General features: G+C 54.4%; 7 protein-coding genes and 1 non-coding gene across 8 annotated transcripts; 6 read left to right on the forward strand and 2 right to left on the reverse strand.

Annotated features, from left to right (window-relative positions):
- Nucleotides 1–366: 366 nt before the first annotated feature.
- C8A04DRAFT_12122 (TB2/DP1, HVA22 family-domain-containing protein) lies at nt 367–1,119 on the reverse strand (the record flags this gene model as incomplete). Its single annotated transcript, XM_062777222.1, has 5 exons — nt 367–484; nt 546–641; nt 696–721; nt 784–999; nt 1,066–1,119. 5 exons carry the CDS (start codon nt 1,117–1,119, stop codon nt 367–369), a joined length of 510 nt encoding a protein of 169 aa, XP_062637172.1.
- A 516-nt stretch (nt 1,120–1,635) lies between these two features.
- On the forward strand, nt 1,636–1,709 carry C8A04DRAFT_t73. The gene has a single exon. It is a non-coding gene; the product is annotated as a tRNA-Val (tRNA).
- Nucleotides 1,710–2,675: 966 nt separating this feature from the next.
- On the forward strand, nt 2,676–5,313 carry C8A04DRAFT_28589 (uncharacterized protein; the record flags this gene model as incomplete). Its single annotated transcript, XM_062780697.1, has 3 exons — nt 2,676–3,421; nt 3,476–3,766; nt 3,819–5,313. 3 exons carry the CDS (start codon nt 2,676–2,678, stop codon nt 5,311–5,313), a joined length of 2,532 nt encoding a protein of 843 aa, XP_062637173.1.
- A 1,810-nt stretch (nt 5,314–7,123) lies between these two features.
- C8A04DRAFT_37220 (Alpha/Beta hydrolase protein) lies at nt 7,124–8,142 on the forward strand (the record flags this gene model as incomplete). Its single annotated transcript, XM_062783808.1, has 2 exons — nt 7,124–7,189; nt 7,288–8,142. The coding sequence occupies 2 exons, from the start codon at nt 7,124–7,126 to the stop codon at nt 8,140–8,142; spliced, it is 921 nt and encodes a 306-aa protein (XP_062637174.1).
- A 1,398-nt stretch (nt 8,143–9,540) lies between these two features.
- Nucleotides 9,541–10,983, forward strand: C8A04DRAFT_37221 (cation efflux family-domain-containing protein; the record flags this gene model as incomplete). The annotated part of the gene is made up of 1 exon (XM_062783809.1): nt 9,541–10,983. One exon carries the CDS (start codon nt 9,541–9,543, stop codon nt 10,981–10,983), a length of 1,443 nt encoding a protein of 480 aa, XP_062637175.1.
- Nucleotides 10,984–11,530: 547 nt separating this feature from the next.
- C8A04DRAFT_12052 (uncharacterized protein) lies at nt 11,531–12,325 on the forward strand (the record flags this gene model as incomplete). The annotated part of the gene is made up of 1 exon (XM_062777200.1): nt 11,531–12,325. The coding sequence occupies one exon, from the start codon at nt 11,531–11,533 to the stop codon at nt 12,323–12,325; it is 795 nt and encodes a 264-aa protein (XP_062637176.1).
- An 886-nt stretch (nt 12,326–13,211) lies between these two features.
- On the reverse strand, nt 13,212–14,168 carry C8A04DRAFT_28593 (uncharacterized protein; the record flags this gene model as incomplete). Its single annotated transcript, XM_062780698.1, has 2 exons — nt 13,212–13,933; nt 13,988–14,168. 2 exons carry the CDS (start codon nt 14,166–14,168, stop codon nt 13,212–13,214), a joined length of 903 nt encoding a protein of 300 aa, XP_062637177.1.
- A 2,153-nt stretch (nt 14,169–16,321) lies between these two features.
- On the forward strand, nt 16,322–19,627 carry C8A04DRAFT_12088 (Glycogenin-1; the record flags this gene model as incomplete). The annotated part of the gene is made up of 10 exons (XM_062777214.1): nt 16,322–16,357; nt 16,470–16,497; nt 16,570–16,661; nt 16,777–17,364; nt 17,431–17,930; nt 17,989–18,205; nt 18,380–18,883; nt 18,944–18,985; nt 19,061–19,126; nt 19,214–19,627. The coding sequence occupies 10 exons, from the start codon at nt 16,322–16,324 to the stop codon at nt 19,625–19,627; spliced, it is 2,487 nt and encodes an 828-aa protein (XP_062637178.1).
- Between the last annotated feature and the right edge of the window lie 820 nt (nt 19,628–20,447).

The raw sequence follows: 20,447 nt of genomic DNA on the forward strand, positions 1-20,447 counted from the left end.
TAAAACTGAACCCCTGGCTTCGGAACCATACACAAGTCGTGACGTTACAAAACCGCCTCTACCTACTCCCCAAGAGAGTCACCTATCCGAGAGAGAAATCCAAAGGAAATCCGCGCCGGTATACACCCCCAATTGACCTAGCACCAAGGAAAGAAACCTCCTCTATCTACCAAAGTCGTTCAAATCGTTCCTACTTTTGCCATCGGTTTGCGTGGTCACGGTCGTCAATCAAGAGTTATGTCCAATAGCAGAAGGCTAGGGCTCTGATGCAGCCAACCAGCCTCCATTGTTCTCATAGGGCCGCACTCAAAGCCACGCGCTTTGTTCTTTACCGGGTGGGGCCTGGCTGAGGTTCCGAGTGTGCGTTTACTCGGTGTGGAGGGAGTCGGCCTTCGCGCGGAGGCCGCTGGCGGTGGAGCCATTCGAGTTGAAGTAGCGGCCGAGGGTGGGCACGAAGAAGGAGCGGAAGATAAGCTCAGCACCCCTAAAACGTTGTCAGAATGGCAGATTCAAGATCCGGTTGAATCAGAGGAACCAGAACTTACTTGAAAGTGGGCAGGGACAGCCAGAGCAAGAAAACGAACTTGAAGGTGTAGTAGAAGGGGAACCAGTAGACAACGCTGATAAGGCTCTCCAGAACACTATGTTGCGGTTAGTTTGCAAAGATGGGTATTGCGTCTAATTTTCAAACTTACGTGAAGAAAGAAAAGACAACCCAGTACTATATTTATGTTAGCACGAAACTTCTCTGACTGCCATGTAAAAAACTTGGGTGTTGCTCACGGTCAACCACTGGGTGTCATCTGTCTTGCTCGTGGTGAAGAGAGCAGCGAGCGAGTAGTATCCTGGAATCACGAAACCCGCAATGTTGGTCAACAGCTGACCACCGAGGTTGAAAATGATCAGGAAGAAGTAGAGGGCTCCGAGGCCGAGCACAGCGTAGGCCTTGGGAACCGAGGTCTGCTTCTCGAGGTTGTTCAGGGCGGGGTATTTGGAGAGCTATTGCATCGCCCAGTCAGTACACAACACCAGTCGGTGGGCACGTTGGGTTTGAGGTTTGCGTACCTCTTTGTCAAGTTGGGAGACATAGTGCTGAACGCGGTCCTGAGGAGAAGACATTGTTGCGGAGTGTAGAAATGTACAGAGTTGGTACTGAATGTACGACGCTGTCTGGAAGCAGTCAGTAGTGCGCTCTAGTGATCGGGAAAAAAAGAGATCGGGCGCTGCCCCAAAGCCGTCGGCAGATTTCGGCAGCGTCGGAGGGGCTGGGCAAATATTTGGTCGAGAAACGAGGAGAGAGGGGAAAGAAAGAAAGCAATAAATCGCGCTAGGAAGACTTACGAAATAATGTGAACGGAGCAAGATACTGTTCGATGAAGGAGGAATAAGTTTTGTGGGCAAGAATTGGTTGAAAGAACGAAAGTTCAAGCTCGGTGTGGGTGGCAGGGAACGGAACTGTGAGGCAATGACGACTGCTACGTGTGCAAGCACCCCGGTCACAAGCTCCAACCCCAGCAGCTCCTGTTTTCAGCGCATGACGCAGGGAGAAAGGGGGAGAATCACGTGTTGAATGGCTCTTCCGCAAAGTTATTGAATAGCTCAAGTTTTGCGCCTCGGGAAGTGTCGTAAAGCAAAGGTTCGATGGTGTAGTTGGTTATCACGTCAGTCTAACACACTGAAGGTCTCCAGTTCGAGCCTGGATCGAATCAGCTTTCCTTTTGCTCCTGAGCAAAATGTATTGTTTTTTTGGTTCAAAAAACAGTATTGTATGTTCTCTGTTATCAAGTAACATAAGGTTTTATGAAGACAAATCCCCCAGCTCTGCAAAAGCTGTGCAAGCTGTGAAAGTACTATGTACATATTATCAAAGACTCGAGTGATCGGCACATGTGACCATACGTCACAGGGCCGACTCCTCGAGGACAGAGAGCTCAAGAAGGCTCAGGCACGAGAACAAAGCGATCTCGAATACTTTGTCCTGCATGCGCCAACATCAAACTTTGGAAAACTTTGGAAGGTGGGGGGGCTTCTTTTACACGCCGCATTCATAGCACAGGACCCCTGTCTAACCGTAATGGATTCTCTCACCTTCGCCCCAGGTTCAGTATTGAAGCCCTGGAGTTGTCTTGCATTAGAGAAGCAGTTGACGAAGTGCAGCATCGGTCCGACCGAGCCAGAGTGAGGACATTCAAACTCTGGAGAGCTCCCTCCTGTCCACCCCTCTTTGTCGGCATTGGAGGGTTTTTTGGGAGAAAACGTGGGGGCTGGAAGCTTGATGTTTTCGCCCAGCCGTTTCTGGGCGTTGCGCAGGCAGGAAGCAGGCCAATAGGGCGCAAGGCTTGGCAAGGTGGGGCAGATGGTACGTGCGGGGAGTTTGGCCGCAGAAGCGCATTGCCCCGGTACCGCCTCGCATGTTTGTTGATTTCTTTCCTCCTCTCCCCCAAGGAAAATGCGGAATCGACACACGTCGAGCCTGCACGCACCGCATCACCACGGGAAGACGCGCCATTAATCGTGCATTTCCCCGAGTATCCGGCGGCGTCGAATACCCTTACTTCTTTTCTTATCATCCACTTTTTCTATTCTTCCTCCTCGCAGCGCGGGTCACTTTTTGTTGGCGCACTGCCAAATCGCCAGCCTTGTTTTGGTGAAATCGACTGTTTGTCGTGGCGGAAATGGCAATGGACTCGGCCCACGGTAAGGAGGCTGCATCCCCTCCACTATTACCACCACCACCACGGGCATCATCGCGGCCCCCCCTGCTCCCATTGAGCACCAACTCCATTCGACTGGCCTCGCCCGCATCGAATTTCCCACATGCTCATGGTCTCTCAGATGCACTCGGTCCCGTCAAGCCCAGGAAGCGTCCTCGATCGCGCGGCTCGACCACTTCGATTCACAGCGCCACGACGCAGGCCAATGTGGAACACAGTTTCGCCGACTCGGCCGACGTGTACTCCTCGCAATGGCTGCCCAATAATGCCAGCCACCCAAGGGAACTCCCCAACGGCACCGCCCAAATGACCCCAGAGGATCTGTTGCTCGCGTCGCAGCTGCAAGAAAGTCGCGACTTTGGGCAAGACCCATCCCTCAACGCGCCACTGCAGAATGTATCCTTTCACCACCACAGTCATAGTATGAGCCGTCAATCTCTCTCAGCCGAGTCTTTTGCGGGGAACACGAGCTTCGCCGACGACAGCCAAATGTTGGATCGGGATGTCAATGAGGACGGCGACTCGTTCCACGGCATGGCGCCGGCTACCAAGTCGGGCGCGCGTTCCAACGCGAACAATGAGATTGAGATGCGCCAGCTGTTCCATGCCAACAAACATCGTACTCTCGAGGAGGTTGCCCATGAGCTACTTGGCAACGACCGCGGCCCGAACTCCGAACGAGCGCGGCAGGTGTTTGCGATGCTTTGGTACGCCAGCCTTTCCGTCGCCTCCCGGTAAAACCTAAACTAACTCAGTTGTAGGATCAATTTGGTATGCTCATCGGGGAAGGGGTCGGTGCCACGGGGGCGCGTCTACGCCAACTACGCTTCCCAGTGCGCAACCGAGAGGATCACAGTTCTGAACCCTGCTAGTTTTGGGAAACTGGTACGCGTTCTGTTCCCCGGCCTAAAGACTCGACGTCTCGGAGTGCGAGGAGAGTCGAAATATCACTACGTGAATTTTCAACTACGGGAAGAGCAACCTGAGCTTCGTAAGAGCCCAAGCCGGGCGGTGCCGTTGGGAGAGAACCCAGCGTTGTCGCAAACGTTTAAGTAGGCATATTTCCGCGCCTTAGTTTTTGAAAGGATACTGACAGGCTCCCAGCGCTATCCCCGTTGCCGCCAACGCTGCTTCTCTTCGCCCCGAGCGGACACCCTATTCCGCGCCTCCGGTTCCGGACCAGCCAGCAGCCAAGACCGGCCGATCGTATGAGTTCCGCCATAGTCTCTATAACCAACCGCAAGTGGCCAGCTTCGACCAACTGCAATCCACGATGGGCAAGACACCTCAGCGGCTCTGCTTCTCAACCGAAACAGCCGAAACCTTCAAACAGTCCGACCCCATCATTCTTCCACGAATCGAGCCCTTCCTTCCGAACGGCACCGATCCGGACGCGGCCAAGTCCCTCGTAGCCCTCTATCGGTCCTATTGCACCTCTCTTGTCGAGTGTATCCGCTACTGCAAAGAAAAGGCGTTCTTCCACCTGTTCACATCGTTCCAGGGCACTCTTACCATGCCGGTGCAGAAGCTCTTTGCAAACCCAGCCCTCGCTCCGTGGATTGAGGAATCCGATTTTGTCCTATACCAGCGGATGATGCGTATTGTTTCGGGGTTAACGCTCCAAGTTGTGCCCAAGCCGGTTCTCGACACGCTACGCAACATATCGGAGCGGCTTGTACCGCATATCCGAGAATCCTTCCAAGGACAGCCTCTCCATGTCGTCAGAGCGAAGGAAGGACCTGCGACCATCTTTGCTGGATTGCTCGATCGGGCTCTGCGGGTGAATCTTACCGCTCATGCGGCAGCAAACATGTTGTCCAACCCCGCGAACCGCGATCTAATGTACACGGAGTGGATTTCCATGATCAATGTTCGGAAACTAGCAGAGAGCATCCCTTCGCGTGGTATGGATGATGTCGTTACCCTCCTCCTCAACGACATGCGGGATCTGCTTAATCCAGTCAACATCCCATGGGAAATGGAGTGCCTGACGGTGCAGGGGGAGATCGCAATGCGTAGCGGGCGGCCCCCTCAAGAGACGAACGGCGAAGAGACCGGCTCCACCAACGTGTTGGATCGGTGGGTCGGGTTGTTGCGGTCTCTACCCAGCCGCTTTCCCTATGCATCAGATACCGACCTTGTGTGGTGTGTTCAGCGGCTAAGCACGGCGCTGATGAGGGATCTCACAATTGGGCAAGGGAAAAGCTTCGGGTCCTGGTGGGTGACCAAGTGCTGGGTCGACGAGATGATCCAGTTCATGGCAGAGCAAGGCGGGTTCATGCAACAAACCTCAAGCCAGGGCCCTTTAGAGGCTTCAAGGAGACAGTCGACGAACCAGGAACTCAGTCACCAGGAACCGCGGTACAACAGCGCCGACGATGACTTGACCATGCCACGCATGTCGGATCCACAACCGGAACGCACAACGTTTCCTTCAGATACCCCACCGAACAATCAGCAAACCGTACACGACGACAGCGGAATCGGGATCCGGACACCCGATGAGGAGATGCCAGCGGACAAATTCAGCTTGACACCGGCAACGACTCAAGATCTGTTCGCAGGTACCGATTTGCAGGACGAGCTTGGGGATATATGAACCTTTGCCCACCTAACCGACGCCACACGCACGTCTTAGCACCACCATTGCATCCTTTCTTCATATTTTCGAGAATGTTATATTATTAGGGACGGAGTTTCGGGGTTACATGTATTAGCGGGGATCTTCTTTTGTCCCTTGATGTCGCACGAACGGGACGATTAGGATGACAGAGCTAACGGTTATATCATTGCTTTTTTGGTGATGATGATTTTTATCATCAGCTCTTGGCTTGGATTGGGGGGGGAAGGGGTTGGATGATGTCGGCTAATGTTCTTGATGTTGATGTCCAGACGGTGAGCGTAGGATGAGGAAGTGGACACGGCGGTTGGCTGCTATTCGTTTGGTTGCTGTGGTTTTGCTCGTTCTCATTGCCGTGTCTTGGGAGGCAAAGTGTGACTGACACCTGTGGCCCTGTTTTTATGGGTAGGGGTAACAAGCGGCGGCGGGTGGGAAAACTTTTTGTATGGTACCCGGTACGCCGATACCTCCAATGGATGGACCTGTTGTGCTTTTGCACTTTACTGCGTATGCTGGGTTGTATCTCGTGTGCCACTTTTACGGGTGTGAGTTGAATGATAATGGTAAGTGAATTTGGGCATACCAATAGATACACCCTTTCATGGTTGGCGCCATATCTGCGACTTACTGCATATGTCGGATGCTGCTCCAGTTTCGGTGTACGGTAAGGGGGCACTGGGAGCTGGTGAGATTTGATCTCGAGCTTTTGGGAAGTTAATTCATAACCTCTTCAATGTGAGATTCCCGAGGGGCAGTTCGCAGCCGCCGAATACGTCTATCACTTCCTAAGTTACACAAGACGCAGTAATGTTTAGTATCTATGTTTATTATATTTTCTCGGGTTTTATTTCAAGACTTAGTCCGGGACCATTAAACTTCCATCACACTCCGTCTCTGTGCTCTTCGGCGAGGCCTAACGTACCCGGATCACTTAATGAACCCGTCGGGGTTGTGAATCCATCCTCTTCTCGGTCCCCGGTGCGATGGCTTGCAGGTGAAGCAGGACCCCTCCTGTTTCTCATTGTTGTTTTGGTGGGCTGTGGTTGGCGCGTGAACGACATCTCGTTCAGGGGGTCCCTGGTTGCATCCTCCTGTGGAAAGGGGGCTGGCCGGTACGGCGGCCTTCACTCGCAACTGTCCAAAAACCATTGGTACCTTACCTGGTAGATATGTCCATACATACATACATACGAAGTAACTTACGCCATATCCTCTGATGTGATTGTGAAACCCCTATTGCCAACCACCTGGGATCTGAGGTTCAGCTTTCGTAATACGGATGCCTATACAGCCATTCCTATCGGTAAGAAAATCGAAAGTGCGATTGAAAGGCAGTAACTACATACCTCGGTATGCCGAAGAACCCAGCGACGTTTCAGGACAGTTTCCGCTAAAATCCACCGTAGGTTGAGGTGGTCCGGCTGAACGACACCTTCAGGTGCTGTACCCTCGGCAATTGATTGGCTCCGCCGTCCGGGTCAAATGCACGGCCGCCCCAAAAGGGAATTGTCCGAGTTGAGGCTGCCCATCATTCATTCTTCTTCACCTGAATAGCTGCCCCCTCTCACCTCTCTTCTATATCATACGTCAACGAGCAACTCACGCCCTACGTCAGTAGCTCGGTGTGATAGTCAACCAAAACTAAGCATCGTCTCGGGAGAACAAGTTTTGGATTCGCTGAAACTCCTGGGTTACTTTCGGTATATTCTGGGATCCATCACGGCCTCTCATCCCCCCACCACCGGAAGAACTAATCACACAACTGGTGATTTGCGAAATAACGGACAAAATGGCTACTGAAAACGAAGGAACTTTTGAGGTCAACGGCCACACCCTCTACTGCAAGTCATGGCTGGTAAGTTACTGTCAATATTCTTCAGCTCGCCATTGGTGCCCGGTTTATTGTGAAAGGCTCATCGCAAGTATCAATGTATCAAACTAACACCCACTCAGCCTAACGGGCCGACCAAAGCCAAACTCATCTTCTTTCACGGCTTCAGCGACCACCTTGGCCGGTACTACAACTTCTTCCCGTCGCTCGCAGCCCGCGGAATCGCCGTCCATGGGCTCGACCAGCGCGGCTGGGGCCAGTCGGTCAAGAAGAACGCCGACCGCGGCCTAACAGGCACCACATCGCAGGTCCTTGCCGACATGGCCGCCTTTATCAAGCCACACCTCCCCTCTTCGCCATCGGACCCGCCGGTTTTCGTGATGGGCCACTCCATGGGCGGCGGCCAAGTCCTCACCCTGGCATGCCAGCCCGAGTATCAGGACTCCATTGTCCGGCCCGTGCGCGGCTGGCTCGTGGAGAGCCCTTTCATCGGCTTCTCACCGGAGGAAGAGCCGTCGTTCCTAAAAGTGTTTGCTGGCCGGCTCGCGAGCAAGGTGCTGCCGCACTTCCAGCTGAGCCACACCATCATGGTCGAGCATCTGACGCGCGACCCGGCCGTTCAAAAGAGCCTGGCTGAGGACGCGCTCGTGCACAACACGGGTACTCTTGAGGGCCTGGCCGGTCTGTTGGACCGCACGGCGGCGCTGGCAAATGGCCAGACGCGGCCGCTACCTGGCGGTGCCCTCCGGAGTCTGTGGGTTGGTCACGGCACCAAGGACAAGACGACCTGGTTTGATGCGAGCAAGAAATATTTTGATGAGTTCACGGGTGAGGTGGCTGATAAGGAATTCAAGGCGTATGAGGGGTGGTATCACCAACTGCACGCCGATGGTCCGGATAGTGAGGAATTTTACAAGGACGTGGGTGACTGGATCCTGGCGAGGGTTGAAGATGATACGGCGGGGCCGAAACTATAAGTAGATGTAGTCGCCATGAGAAGATATGTTTGAGTTCACGTGAATATTGGTCTAGTCGCGATAAGCGTCCTCACAGAATACATTTCTACCTTGTCGTTCTGTTGACTTTTGCTACGGTTACGCTTAAGACACATACACAGTACATAGTAATATCCCATATGGATTACTACACGGGAGGCACGTACCGTTGAGTGCGCCGGTAACTCGGGAAAGTGGGAATCAGAGTGGAGTTGGCAGGCCGGGCTTCGGCTGTGACCCGGTAACTTGCCCCTTTCGTCTTCCGGGAGCCGCCGAGAAAATGGGCCACTCTCCGGTACAAAAAGGGCGAGCGCGGCTGCCCAGCGGCAAGTTGCAACAGAGCCTCTGCGGTCCATTTAAGCCCAGAATGGAGGCTCAAAGCTACCCGGATCGGCGTTCCAGAATTAGCCCTGATGGCCTCCGTGTCCGATTCCTCGGGTCTTCGCCGCGCACCCCGAAATTCGCATTGCGCCGATTCTCTCACACGCCTGCCGCACCGCCACATTAGGACTTCAAGCAGGACGACCCAAAATTAAAACCCTGGCTCCGATCATTCGAGCCGCCATGGCGGTTCGAGAGGGTTCCCCGGCTCAGCATTCGTGCCCGCATTGACGATGGTCGGAAGCTATGACGTTACCAGGATGCCGACTTTCGAGGTTGATCGAGGGGGGCTTCCCCAACTTGAGGGCGCCGCGGGTGCAATTGACGATGACAACGTCCAGGAGTCAGGCCAAGATGGCTTCATACTCTCAGCCTCTTTAGCCGCACCGAAAACCGACCGTTCTCGATTCCTCCCTTCCATGGGGACATGGACGGTGGCTGTCCTCCACGTGGCCCCACGATCCCCAGAAATCGTTGACATTCATCTGGTTTGGCACCGCCGTTTGAAGATCCGATTGTGCGCACGGGCAAAGGGTGACTCCTGGAAACCGTTGCGAAAGTAACGCGACACACGCTGCGCCTAGATGCCGAGTAAACCTCAAGCCAGACCTACTGCACAATTGCGTACGACTACACATCTGCGGCAATCCAATCGTTTGTTGGAGGTACGGGTTTCGTGATGGTCTCTTCCCAGAACCTAGTGTAGTGGGTTCGGAGGCTTTGATCTGGGCATTGCGGGGCATTTTTTGGGGCCTCATCTCACCTGCAATCTTATCGATCAGCCCGACATTCCATTGGCCACTTCCCTGTTCATCCCATCGTTGGCTGACGGTCTGGAAAGTGCAGGCGCTCCCCAAGGGAGCTTAAGGTTCTTTGAGCACTTCCCACATATAATTCTTGGCCTTTTTTTCCTGCTTCCCTTCCCATTCACACCGAACACCAAGCAGACGCCGAGTCACCCACCGCATCTCCCTAATCTTGCCACGACCGCGGGCCATCATGGACGGGCCCGATCTGTCCCACAGCATCTCGATGCACCCTCACGCGTTCCGCACCCAGTCCGACTCGGCCAGCCGCCTCGCGATGCCACAGTCGCCCCGCCCGTCTTCCGTGTCGCGAGGAGCGGCGAGCACCGGCATCGAAGCCAATGAAGCTAGCGAAGATACCGCTGTAGCCCGCCATCCTCCAGCAGCGGCAGGGGACGTTGAAATCGAAAGCCAGCGCGCCGGTCGCTTCCCACTAATCGGCGCCGGCAACGACCCATATGGTCTATCCCAGCGGTACAAGACGGCCTCCGAGCTAGCCGAGATCAAGGCGAACACGTCTAAAAAGCGTGACGCTGCCCAATCGCACCAGCAACCCGGTTCAGCAAAGAAGACGTCGTCCAAAACAACAAGTAATCTCGCTCGATATCTCAAGCCCTTCGGGCGCAATACGACCAAGGCGCGCCGCCTCGAAGGGTTTTACCAGGCCCAGAACGAGACCATTGAACGGCTGCTCAAGAGCGTCGACGAGCACTGCGCTGATGCACGGCAGGAACAGGGCGATGACCACCTCAAATTCAAAATCGCCATATGGGGCTCGCTCGCTGCCAACATCATCCTCACCGCCCTACAGCTCTACGCGGCTATCTCGTCTGGCTCGCTCTCGCTCTTCACCACCATGGCTGATGCCATCTTCGACCCACTCTCCAACATCACCCTCATCCTGACAAACCGGGCCGTCGGTCGCGTCGACCCGGCCCGCTTCCCCTCTGGCAAGGCGCGTCTTGAGACAGTCGGCAACATCGTCTTTTGCTTCCTCATGACCGCCGTGTCACTCATCATCATCGCCTTCGCCGCCCGCGAGCTCGCTCAGAGCGACGGCGAGCTACAGGGCTTCCATCTCCCATCTATCATCTCGGTATGCGCGGCCTTTGCTACCAAGTTCACCCTCTTCCTGTACACGTGGTCCATCAAGGACCGCTATTCACAGGTTCGCATCCTATGGCAGGACCACCGCAACGACCTGTTGGTCAATGGCTTCGGTATCCTCACCTCGGTCGGCGGCAGCAAACTTGTCTGGTGGCTCGACCCAGCTGGCGCCATCCTGTTGTCGGTCGTGATCTCATCCCTCTGGCTCCGCACGGCCTTCACTGAGTTCTTGCTTCTCGTCGGCGTCGTTGCGCCCGTCGAGATCCAGCAGCTCATCACCTATGTGTGTGTAACCCACTCACCTGCCGTCCGCCAAATCGATACGGTCCGTGCTTATCACTCGGGCCCCCGCCTCATCGCCGAGGTCGATGTTGTCATGGATCCGGATGCGACGCTGCAGGAGACGCACGATATTGCGGAGGAACTGCAAATAAAGCTAGAGCGCTTGCCGGATATCGAACGCGCGTACGTCCATGTTGACTATGAGACAACGCATAAGCCGGAGCATGCGTTTAAGAAAGATCTGTGAGTGTATGAAACCGACTCGATATAAGTGGGTGGTTGGGGAGGCCACTGCTTTGGAGTAACTCTGGAAAGCGTGGGGGGTATCTGTTCTTGTATTTTGGAGTTCTATTGGTCACAAATGTGATGGCTCTGAGGTGGTATTTTGTGGGGTGCATTTGAACGTTGGGTGTTAGCCAGCTGTACAATAGCTGTTTGTGTGTTCCAGCACACGATTTAGAAATCTCGCTCAGGTACAATAAGTCCAGCGCCTCAGTGGGACGATGATTTATTGCTCAACTATTTTAATAGATAATGATTTTAATAGATAATGAAGATCCTGTGTCTTAAAGTGCCATTTACCGCCTAGTTCCCTCTTCCCGTTGGTTGGCCGGTTTTGGTGGCTCACTAGCTAATTATTCGTCGTTTGTTTCCCCCTGCCTCTCTTCCCCCCATTTCCAACTTTTAACTAGCGAGTCACTCAACTTGACCCAACACAACCCAACTCTCTTTCTTACATACCCAACTACCAAACACAAACATCTTCCGCTTTTCTTCATCTACAACCCCCCCCCATGGCCATACCCACCATCATCCCCATTCAACACCATCTCCTCACCCTCCCCCGCGAACTCCGCGATCTCATCTACACCCACGTCCTCGTCATCGTCCGCCAACACATCCTCTTCTTCTACCCCTCCCACACGCGCCCCGGCGAGGTCGACCTCTTCGCCCCCTGTCGCCCACGGCCAAACTGGCTCGCGCTGCTGCGCACCAACCGCCAGATCCACGACGAGACGGCACCCCTGGTGTATGGCGCGCACCAGTTCAATTTTATCGATTACTCGTTTGACCAGACCAGGCTGGTTAGGACTTTTTTGGATGGGATTGGGAAGGGGAATGCGGGGTGGTTGAGGAGGGTGTGTGTTAGTTTTCCGGCGGAGCCGCCTACGTGGCGGCATTGGGAAAGGTTGGGGGAAGGAGGGGGAGAAGTAGGAGGGGGAGGGGGGAAGGTGAAAGGGAAGGGGGGTGGGAAAGAGGATGGGGAGACGTTGTATGGTGTGAGGCTGCTTCGGGAGATGTGTGTGAGGCTGAGGACGCTGGAGGTGCATGTCCAGTCGCAGGTTTTTCTGGATGGGGAGGATGGAGAGAATGGGGAGGAGCCGTCTGCGGAGGGCGAGGCGGCTGCGATTACACGACCTATTTTCATCGAGGTGTTGCCGCGGATTGCGGAGGAGCTTCAGGGGATTCCGTCGTTGAAGGAGGTGTTGATTGTTCCGTGTCACGCGAACTTGGACGATGACGTGGTACGGGCAATGGAGGGGTTTGGGTGGTCGATTCAGCCTAGGGGAAGGGAGACGGGGGACTAGAGCTAGGGGGTTGGAGAACAGAAGTGATGGGGGTTGAGCTGTTGTGAGATGTTTGGTGGTTTCATTTGCACCCGTCTACAAGCTAGCGACTCGAGCTTCGTCGTTAGAAACAACAGTCTACTTTTTTAATCTAGGCCATGGTTTGCTTATTTGAGCTTTCTGCTGCCTTCCTGGTTATCGTATAGAATGGTATCTCCTGCTATGATAGTGGTTGGTTCAACTTGCTTGATATCTATGTTAGCTAGGTATGCTGAGAAGTTGAATATTGAAGTTATTCCTAAGCCACCATCAATCACACTTCTCCCCAACGCATGTGTCTCCTACACGGAAAAGACGGGTATGGATAGGATTTGTTGGTGTTGGAGTTTCCATGCCAATGTGATGTCATCAAGGATATCCGGAGGCAGCGAACAACGTGGCTTCAGGCCACATGATGAGTTATGTCCCCAGAAAGCGAAGTTCCGGAATTTGAGGGGTCAGGAGGACGATCTGCAGCCGACTTCCTTGGCTATGTTCGGTGCCTCTCCGTGAGATGCTTATTCGGGAAACGGGGCGAAAACAGTGTGGAGGTGATTGTTTTAGTGTTGTTCTAGGTAAAAATGCAGAGAAAAAAACGGAGGAGATGGTTGTCTCTTTGAGGGCATACTATGAGATCTAGCGATACTCGGGTTCCTGAGTTCTAACGAGGGGTTCAACTCGAGAATTGGCCGGGCGCTTGGGCCAACAATCCGTAACCCTGGGAAAGCGGCATGACGCAATGGAAGCGTGTGGTGTTGATGGTCCGTGCTCCCTCCTCCGTTATTACAACATGTACCGCATTCCTCCACCACCGTTTACAGTGCCCGCGGGGTCGGCTATGCCGTTTCTGGCCGGCTGCTGATCTCGCTTACACAACAGCCCAAACATCTCCCGCGTATGCCTCCAGTTGCTGAACACTCAAGACAACGTCTCCCTCTCCAGGGCCCGGATCTCGAAGGAACAGGAGCCTAAAATCTAATACCAATGCACCACTAGTGACAAGGTATGATATTGGGTCGGTAGTGAGATCCTGTGTGATCGTGATGATTTGACGGCGGACGGGCTCAATGGCTGCGAGGTGTCGTGTCGTCGTGGCTCCGGGACGAGTACCCCTTGCTTCCTCCTCCCACCTCTCTAAGGTGATAGTGCCGTGAGCATGCTCGAACTTGGCGAGAAGAACAATCTTGACGTTGTAATTTGAGGCCGCAAACCACCACCGCATATCGTCGTGCAACTCGTTCAGTGACTCAGAGACACCTGCCTCGACGACAAGTGTTGGCCAGGCACCTTTGGTATGACGTTCTGGCTTTGGGCCGCCAGTAGAATCACCTTCGCCCCCATTTCCTCCGGGGTGACTATGGTGTGCTCGGCGTGTAGCCGAAGCGATTGTAGTCCAGCCCCTCTCGCTACCACTTCTGACAAGTTGGTCACGGTACCCTTCGTAAATCCCGACGTGGAGTGCTTCATGAACGTCGGTAGGGATTGTAATGAATAGGATCTGGGAGTCGCTATTGTACCGGCGGAAACGGAACTTATGGCGGCGCTTGTCTCGCTCACGTTCAATGTCGGCAAAATGGGTAGGAGAGACGTCTGAATAATTAGTATACGAGCGACTTATCTAGAAATAAGAGGGTAATACTATACGTGTAACAGTAAGAGCATCCTTAGTAGTGGAGTTAATGACGTCGAACAGATCCTGGACGTTCGTAAAGGGGATTGTTGGGAGATCCTCGTCATCTTTCGAACCTACCGAAGTAGGTCTGGTAGAGGCTGATGAAGTCGAAAACGACGGAGGCTCCGCCGACCTCGATACGGTTGACGCCATAGGTAGTGGATGTGGGGCGGAGGTTCGGGACGTATGGGCTTGAGCCGGCTGAAAATGACGGGTCCGGCCGGTCAAAAAACTGGCAGCTGAAACAAAAATGCTTAAAACCAGGCTGTTTTTAATAAAATCAGTGGACACGGCCAGCAGTGCAGCACGCTGTGCGGGCGATTTTTCCCAGTGTGGGGGAATGGGGGGGAGGGGCTGCAAAGAAAACAAATTAGCTGCTGCGGTCTCTAGTGTAGGCAAGGAAATTGTAAAACACAACATACCGTGGCGCTCGAGCGCGTGCAATTGATGCGCGGTACTGAGGAACAGTCGGCGACCAATTGTCAAAAATGGAATCGGCCTCAACAGCTATTGCGCAATAGGTGGAGGTTTTTGAAACCAGCGGAGCGCAACGTTTGATCGCATGCGATGCGATGTGAAAGTGTGGGGGTGGGGGGCTGCAAAAAAACATTAGCTGCGGTAGCTGACGGCCACTAGAACTTAAAGCTCAACCTACCCGTTGCGCCTTGACTGCCAGCAATGCAATGCAAGGTGACAATTCAAGGTAAGCGACCGGCTATGGAAAAAGAATTTATTTCAACGGCTTGCAGGCAATGGAGGGTTTGGAACTCAAAATACGGTAGTGTCTTGCAGGAGGTAATGCGATGCGATCAGGCGATCGGTGGGGAGAAGTGCAGAGTTGAGGTCCATTCGATTTTTCGATTTGGAAATTGTGTTCCCAATGCAATGGCGTGGTGCGAAAGATGAATCTAACGAACGATCAGGGTCCACCTCCATGATCCCGAAACCGAGCAAATCCAACGGTCGCTCTCTTCATATGTAGGTACTCTTGTTCTCCAATGCTTTGTTAGGCTCGAGGTGGAAGCTCTCGGTCATGAGGGGCATTGCGGGGCAGCTCGCAGCTGTTCTTGGAATGATGCAATGGCCCCGCTTGTCGCAGCGGCTTTGCCCCTATCGCGTCTGCAGGGGCTTGGCAGCCCAGTGCTCCGCTAACCTACCACCTTACCTAAGGTGAGCTGCAAGAATCGAAAGGATCTCACTTTTGCTTAAATTTCCACGATCTGATCTGTCCTTACTCAGTGCCTAGGTGAGCTTTCCGATCTACTAAAGGCCATAAACTAGGCGGCGGTGAATGTCCAAAACTCGTTGGCGAGCTTGACTGGCAAATCAAAACGGCACGCGTCATCAACGACGAAAAACTCTGAATGTCTCAGGGAGAGGAACCGTTGAACCTTCATCGAACTCGAACAGCTTGGCAAAGGCGCCATTTCATTTCCAGCTGGCAGGGATTCAACGCTTATGTATCTGCAAGGCCGGCCCGGTCAGCGCCTCGAACACCGAGAACACGCGCGAGCGTGCCAGGCGCGCTCGAACAACACGCGATCGAACATATTGTAACAGCAACAGGGCGGATGTCTCTTGTACTCTCCTGTCCACCGTGCTTGCCGCCCATTTAGAAGCTCCCGTTTCTAGCCGGATTAGCCTGCAGCAAGTGTCTATTTTGCGCGCCGCGGGCTGCATGAAGACAGGAAGCGAGCTTTTAATCAAAACGCAACGGGTTTGCCCCGCAGAGCTTCCACTCCGTCTTGTCCAGATCCCCCCGAGTGTCATCAGCCAGCCGTTCTCGAAAGTGGTTTTTTTCCGAATCCGCTAAAGTGCACCCCCTGTGTAACACCCTTGCGATGGATTGACGGATCCTTGTCTCTGTTCATGATCGAGCTCACCCGAACCTTGCATTCCACATTGCACGGAGCATTCTGGACGGTTGCCTCCACCACGCGCGCCGTCTCGCCCACTCCCCCCACCATCGGCGAGACCTTAACGGGCTGGCATCTGGCGCAGTCGGCCGATGCAGTCAACAATTGACCAAGACCGGGGGTCACGGCAAGGGAACATGCGCTGATTTCGCGCGGCACAAACTTTCCCGATCTCGCTTGTTGTTGACCTGTTGTTGCTTTGGTGCGACTTGGTGCTGCTACCACAGTGACCCCCAATTCCCGCTGGTTTTTTCCTCCATCTCTTCCACTCGCGGGAGGATAGGGCCTAATAAAATACGCAACAATCTACCGACCTACCCGTTTCTTTGACGTTTTGTTGGACCGGCCTTTTAGTCCATCACTGCCAGTGAAGAAGAGCTGTTGCGCACGATGGCCGCGCAAGGGTTGGAGGATGTGTACGCCAGTGTGAGTGAGACATGGTTTTCCACGCTGCTTGGTGATGCTTCGGACAGACGTGCTCGAGAGCAGTCAACTTCGCTCATATTGACCACAAATGCTAAAATACGCGTCGATGTAGCTTCTTCTGACGGATACTTACCTTCCCGGTGAGTTTGGAGCGCCAATTGCAACTATTGCGTGGCCGCTGAAGCTGATGCTGTTGTCTTATTCATGAAAAGGCGCCCTTGTGCTTGCCCATTCGCTCCGAGATGCCGGCACCACGAAGAAACTGGCCATCTTGGTCACCCTCGACACCGTTTCGGCTGCCGTGGTGACACAGCTCAAGGCAAGCATTCCAAACTGATAGCACACCCTCCGACCGTCTCCCGATCGTTCTTCGTCTTGCTCAGTAATGGGCCTTGGACTAACCGTTGTGTTGGGTCGAGCAGGCCGTGTACGACTATGTCATCCCCGTCGGCCGCATTCGGAATGAACACCCCGGGAACCTCGACCTGATGAACCGCCCGGACCTGCACTCGGCCTTCACCAAGGTCAACCTCTGGAGGCAGGTCCAGTTCCGCAAGATCGTGTATGTGGACGCCGACGTCGTGGCGTACCGGGCCCCCGACGAGCTCTTCGACCTGCCTCATGCCTTTGCCGCGGCCCCTGATATCGGCTGGCCGGACCTGTTCAACACTGGCCTGATGGTCCTGACCCCCAACAAGGGCGACTACTACGCGCTGTTGGCCATGGCCCAACGGGGCATTTCGTTTGATGGCGCCGACCAAGGACTCCTGAACATGTACTTCAAGACTGGCTACCACCGCCTCAGCTTTACCTACAACGTCACACCGTCGGCCCACTACCAGTACTTGCCCGCCTACAAGCACTTCCAGTCTGCTATTAACCTAGTCCACTTCATCGGCCCGGAGAAGCCTTGGGTACAAGGAAGAGACAAGGCCACAGGGGGCGGGCCGTTTGATCAGATGGTGGGCCGGTGGTGGGCTGTCTATGATCGACACTACCGCAAAAATGTATACTCTGTTCTTTCTCCTGGCTCTCTCTGAAAGGGGGGGTGCCGCTGCTAACTCGCTGTGTAGACACCCCAAATGGAACCAGGCCGACAAGAACCGCAAGTCCCTGAAATCATCCAGTACTTTGTCAAGGGCGAATTCCAACCCACTGTCCGTTATGTTGTCCCCGTGGGCGAACCTCCTAGCGACCAGCAGATCGGCGATCTCTACGGTCAGCAAAATCAACCACCGGCCCCTTCGCATGTTGTCGATTCACATCAACCCCAACAAGACCAGCATCATACTCACCAGTCTTTTGACCCCCCTTCTACCCAGCAATCCCATCCCCATCACAACCACCAGCATCATAACAATGACCACAGTCATCAGCATCAGCATCAGTACCAGCATCAATCATCTGAATCATCCTCGCATTCTGCTTCTGACCCGCGCGTGTCTTCTAGCTTTCAAGAAGGGACACATACTGAAGCTCAACAAGACCAGGCACCGGACCACCAGCAACCGTCCGAGCCGGAGCATAAGCCTGAACCCCAACCCGAGCCCGTACCAAGTTGGGATGCTCAATGGTAAGTTTGGAAACATCGGTTGGGAAGCCACGCAGACTTGCTAATACTTTTTCCCTAGGCACCCGCCTCCGGCCGACTCGAAGCCCGAAGCAGAGAACTTCCCGCAGACTCATTACGCCATGTCGTCCGACCCAGCCCAGTTCGTCCCGCCGGAGCGCTATCCCAGCCCGCCTAAGAATATGTGGTATGAAGTGCCCAAGGAACCGCCAGCGCAGCCGCAAGAGAAGCCTAAGCCACTCTTCCCGTGGGAGACGCACCAGCCGCGACCGACGAGAGTGTTTGGGTACCATAATATCGAACCCAGCGCCCCAGCGCAAACAGCACCTCCTGCAGAACACCCGGCACCTACGAGAGGGGGCGACAACAACGAGCACCACCACCACACTCACGCTCATACCTGGCAACCTCCACCGCCCTTACCGGGCACCCAAGCGCACGCGCACGCGCAGGCTGAACAACGTTCCACGGCGCCCCAGCCGCAACCCCAATCACGCCAACCACAACCACAACCGGGTCCTGAACCAGCCCCTTCCACCCCTCCACCAGCTCCAGCCACCCGCGCTGCTATTTCTGCCCCTGCCGCCACCATAACTGACATTTGGTCGTCGTTCCCGCGCTCCAACGCATGGGACAACATTCCAGAAATCAACCGCTATGTCGACCGCACAATGCCGAAACCTCAGCGCACGCGGAATCGGAATTTGCCTTCCGGTCGTGGCAATGGTGGGAATGGTGGAGTGATCGCGGGCCACGGGAATGCCGGTGGAATGGCTGGTAATTTTGGGTATGGGACACCCCGGCGGGGATCGAAGGTGACCGACTTTCCGAGCGAGGAGGACCGTCCGAGCCTGCCGGTCACTCCCGCGCCGATTCGGCGGCCGAGACGCTGGGTCGCCGGCGATCAACACGACGCTTCTTCTGCTTCTGCTGCTGGTGCTAATAACGATGATGATGTTGCGAGAGCTGTTGGTGGCGGTGGTGGTGATGAGGAGGGTGATTACGAAGGGGGACAGCAGCTCCAGGGCGCCGTGGGCGTGCCGGGGCAGGCTGACTGGGTATGTGTGCACGGCAACGTATGGACTCCAGCGGACTGCCTGTGCGAGCTGGCTAACGTGCTTCGCTACTACAAGGATCCTGCGGCGCAGCTGCGGAAGCTGGCTAGGGAGCAGTCGGAGCTGCTGTTCCAGCGGCTTGGTGTCACGGCGGAGGGACAGGAGCGAGAGCAAGAGCAAGAGCAACAGGAACTGGATCCGGATCCCGCCGTCCGGCAGGGCCAGGGGCAGGCGAAGGCGACGGGGGAAGGGTCGTCGGTGGGACGACGGGGGTTGTTGGGACCAGAACCGCAGCGGGAGATTCCTTCTCGCTCGTTGCCGTTTGGGTCAGAGAACGCCAAGTCGCCGACTTATGTTGCTCCTGTCCCGCCGAACGTGGTCAGCCCGAAGCCGGTCAAGCCGGTTACGGGTGCCAGCTCTGTGAGCAAGCTCCTGGCTGAGGCGCCTGAGATTATACCGTCTTCTGGAACTGGGGGGACGGATCGTCGTGACTATGCTACTGCTGCTACTAACTCGAACTCAAACCCAATCGCTACGCCCAGCTATCAAGGCCCCGGGCTAGTGTATGAGAAGGGCGAGGATTTTCCGACACAAGAGACGCCTGCGCTGCCGACGGAGGAAGAAAGGGATGTTCTTGAGACCTAAGCTTTTGGGTCTCCTTCACGTCAACTCTCTTTATTTCTATGAGGTGAAATCAGAAAACAGCTTTGCTGCATGGGCAGCTACTAAATTATTCTAGGGGCTTTCTAGGGGGGGGGGAAGGAGATTGGATGATAGGAAGCATGGATTTGTTGGTGTGTGTTAATTTTCTGGACAGACGTTATTGCATGGGTAATGAAAAGCTGGGGGCTGGGAAAGCACTCTTGCTTGTGTATATGGGATGGATGGGGATAAGCGTTGGATAATTGGAACATCGGGAAGAGAGAAGGGACAAAATGCGTTTTAACGTCGGCCATCACTGTTTATTGGCCACCAAACTGTAGCATGTTGTTTGCTCGTACATGTTTATTTGGTTGAGCCAATAACTAATCCATTGGACTCATTGCTTTTGCTCACCATTGCACTTACGGCCCCTGATCGGGATCAGTTGTCATGGGGCGAATATGTAGTTGGATCGGAGCCGCTTTCGCACTACTGTTCTAGTTTACTCCGTACTTATACCCCTCTCCCAAAAGGGTTTTCAACCAATATATTTCGCGCCGGCGCTGCCCGTGATGGGATGTTGGCAGGTGCCGCTCCACAAGGCGGCTCCATGCATTTGGATTGCCAGTTATACCAAACAATAGAACCATAGCACAATACCTGTGGGCAGCGGACTACTTACCGATCTGACGCTATTCAAAAAACAGACAATGTATCCCAGTTTGGGTTCCATTCTGCAGTCACCATGATCACTCTCCACAGATTTTCAAACGGAACGCCCTTTCGTTTTTCTGCCTTTATTCCAACACTGCTCGATCAACAA

Source organism: Dichotomopilus funicola (assembly GCF_033296635.1).
Source record: "Dichotomopilus funicola strain CBS 141.50 unplaced genomic scaffold C8A04scaffold_30, whole genome shotgun sequence".
Taxonomy (NCBI): domain Eukaryota; kingdom Fungi; phylum Ascomycota; class Sordariomycetes; order Sordariales; family Chaetomiaceae; genus Dichotomopilus; species Dichotomopilus funicola.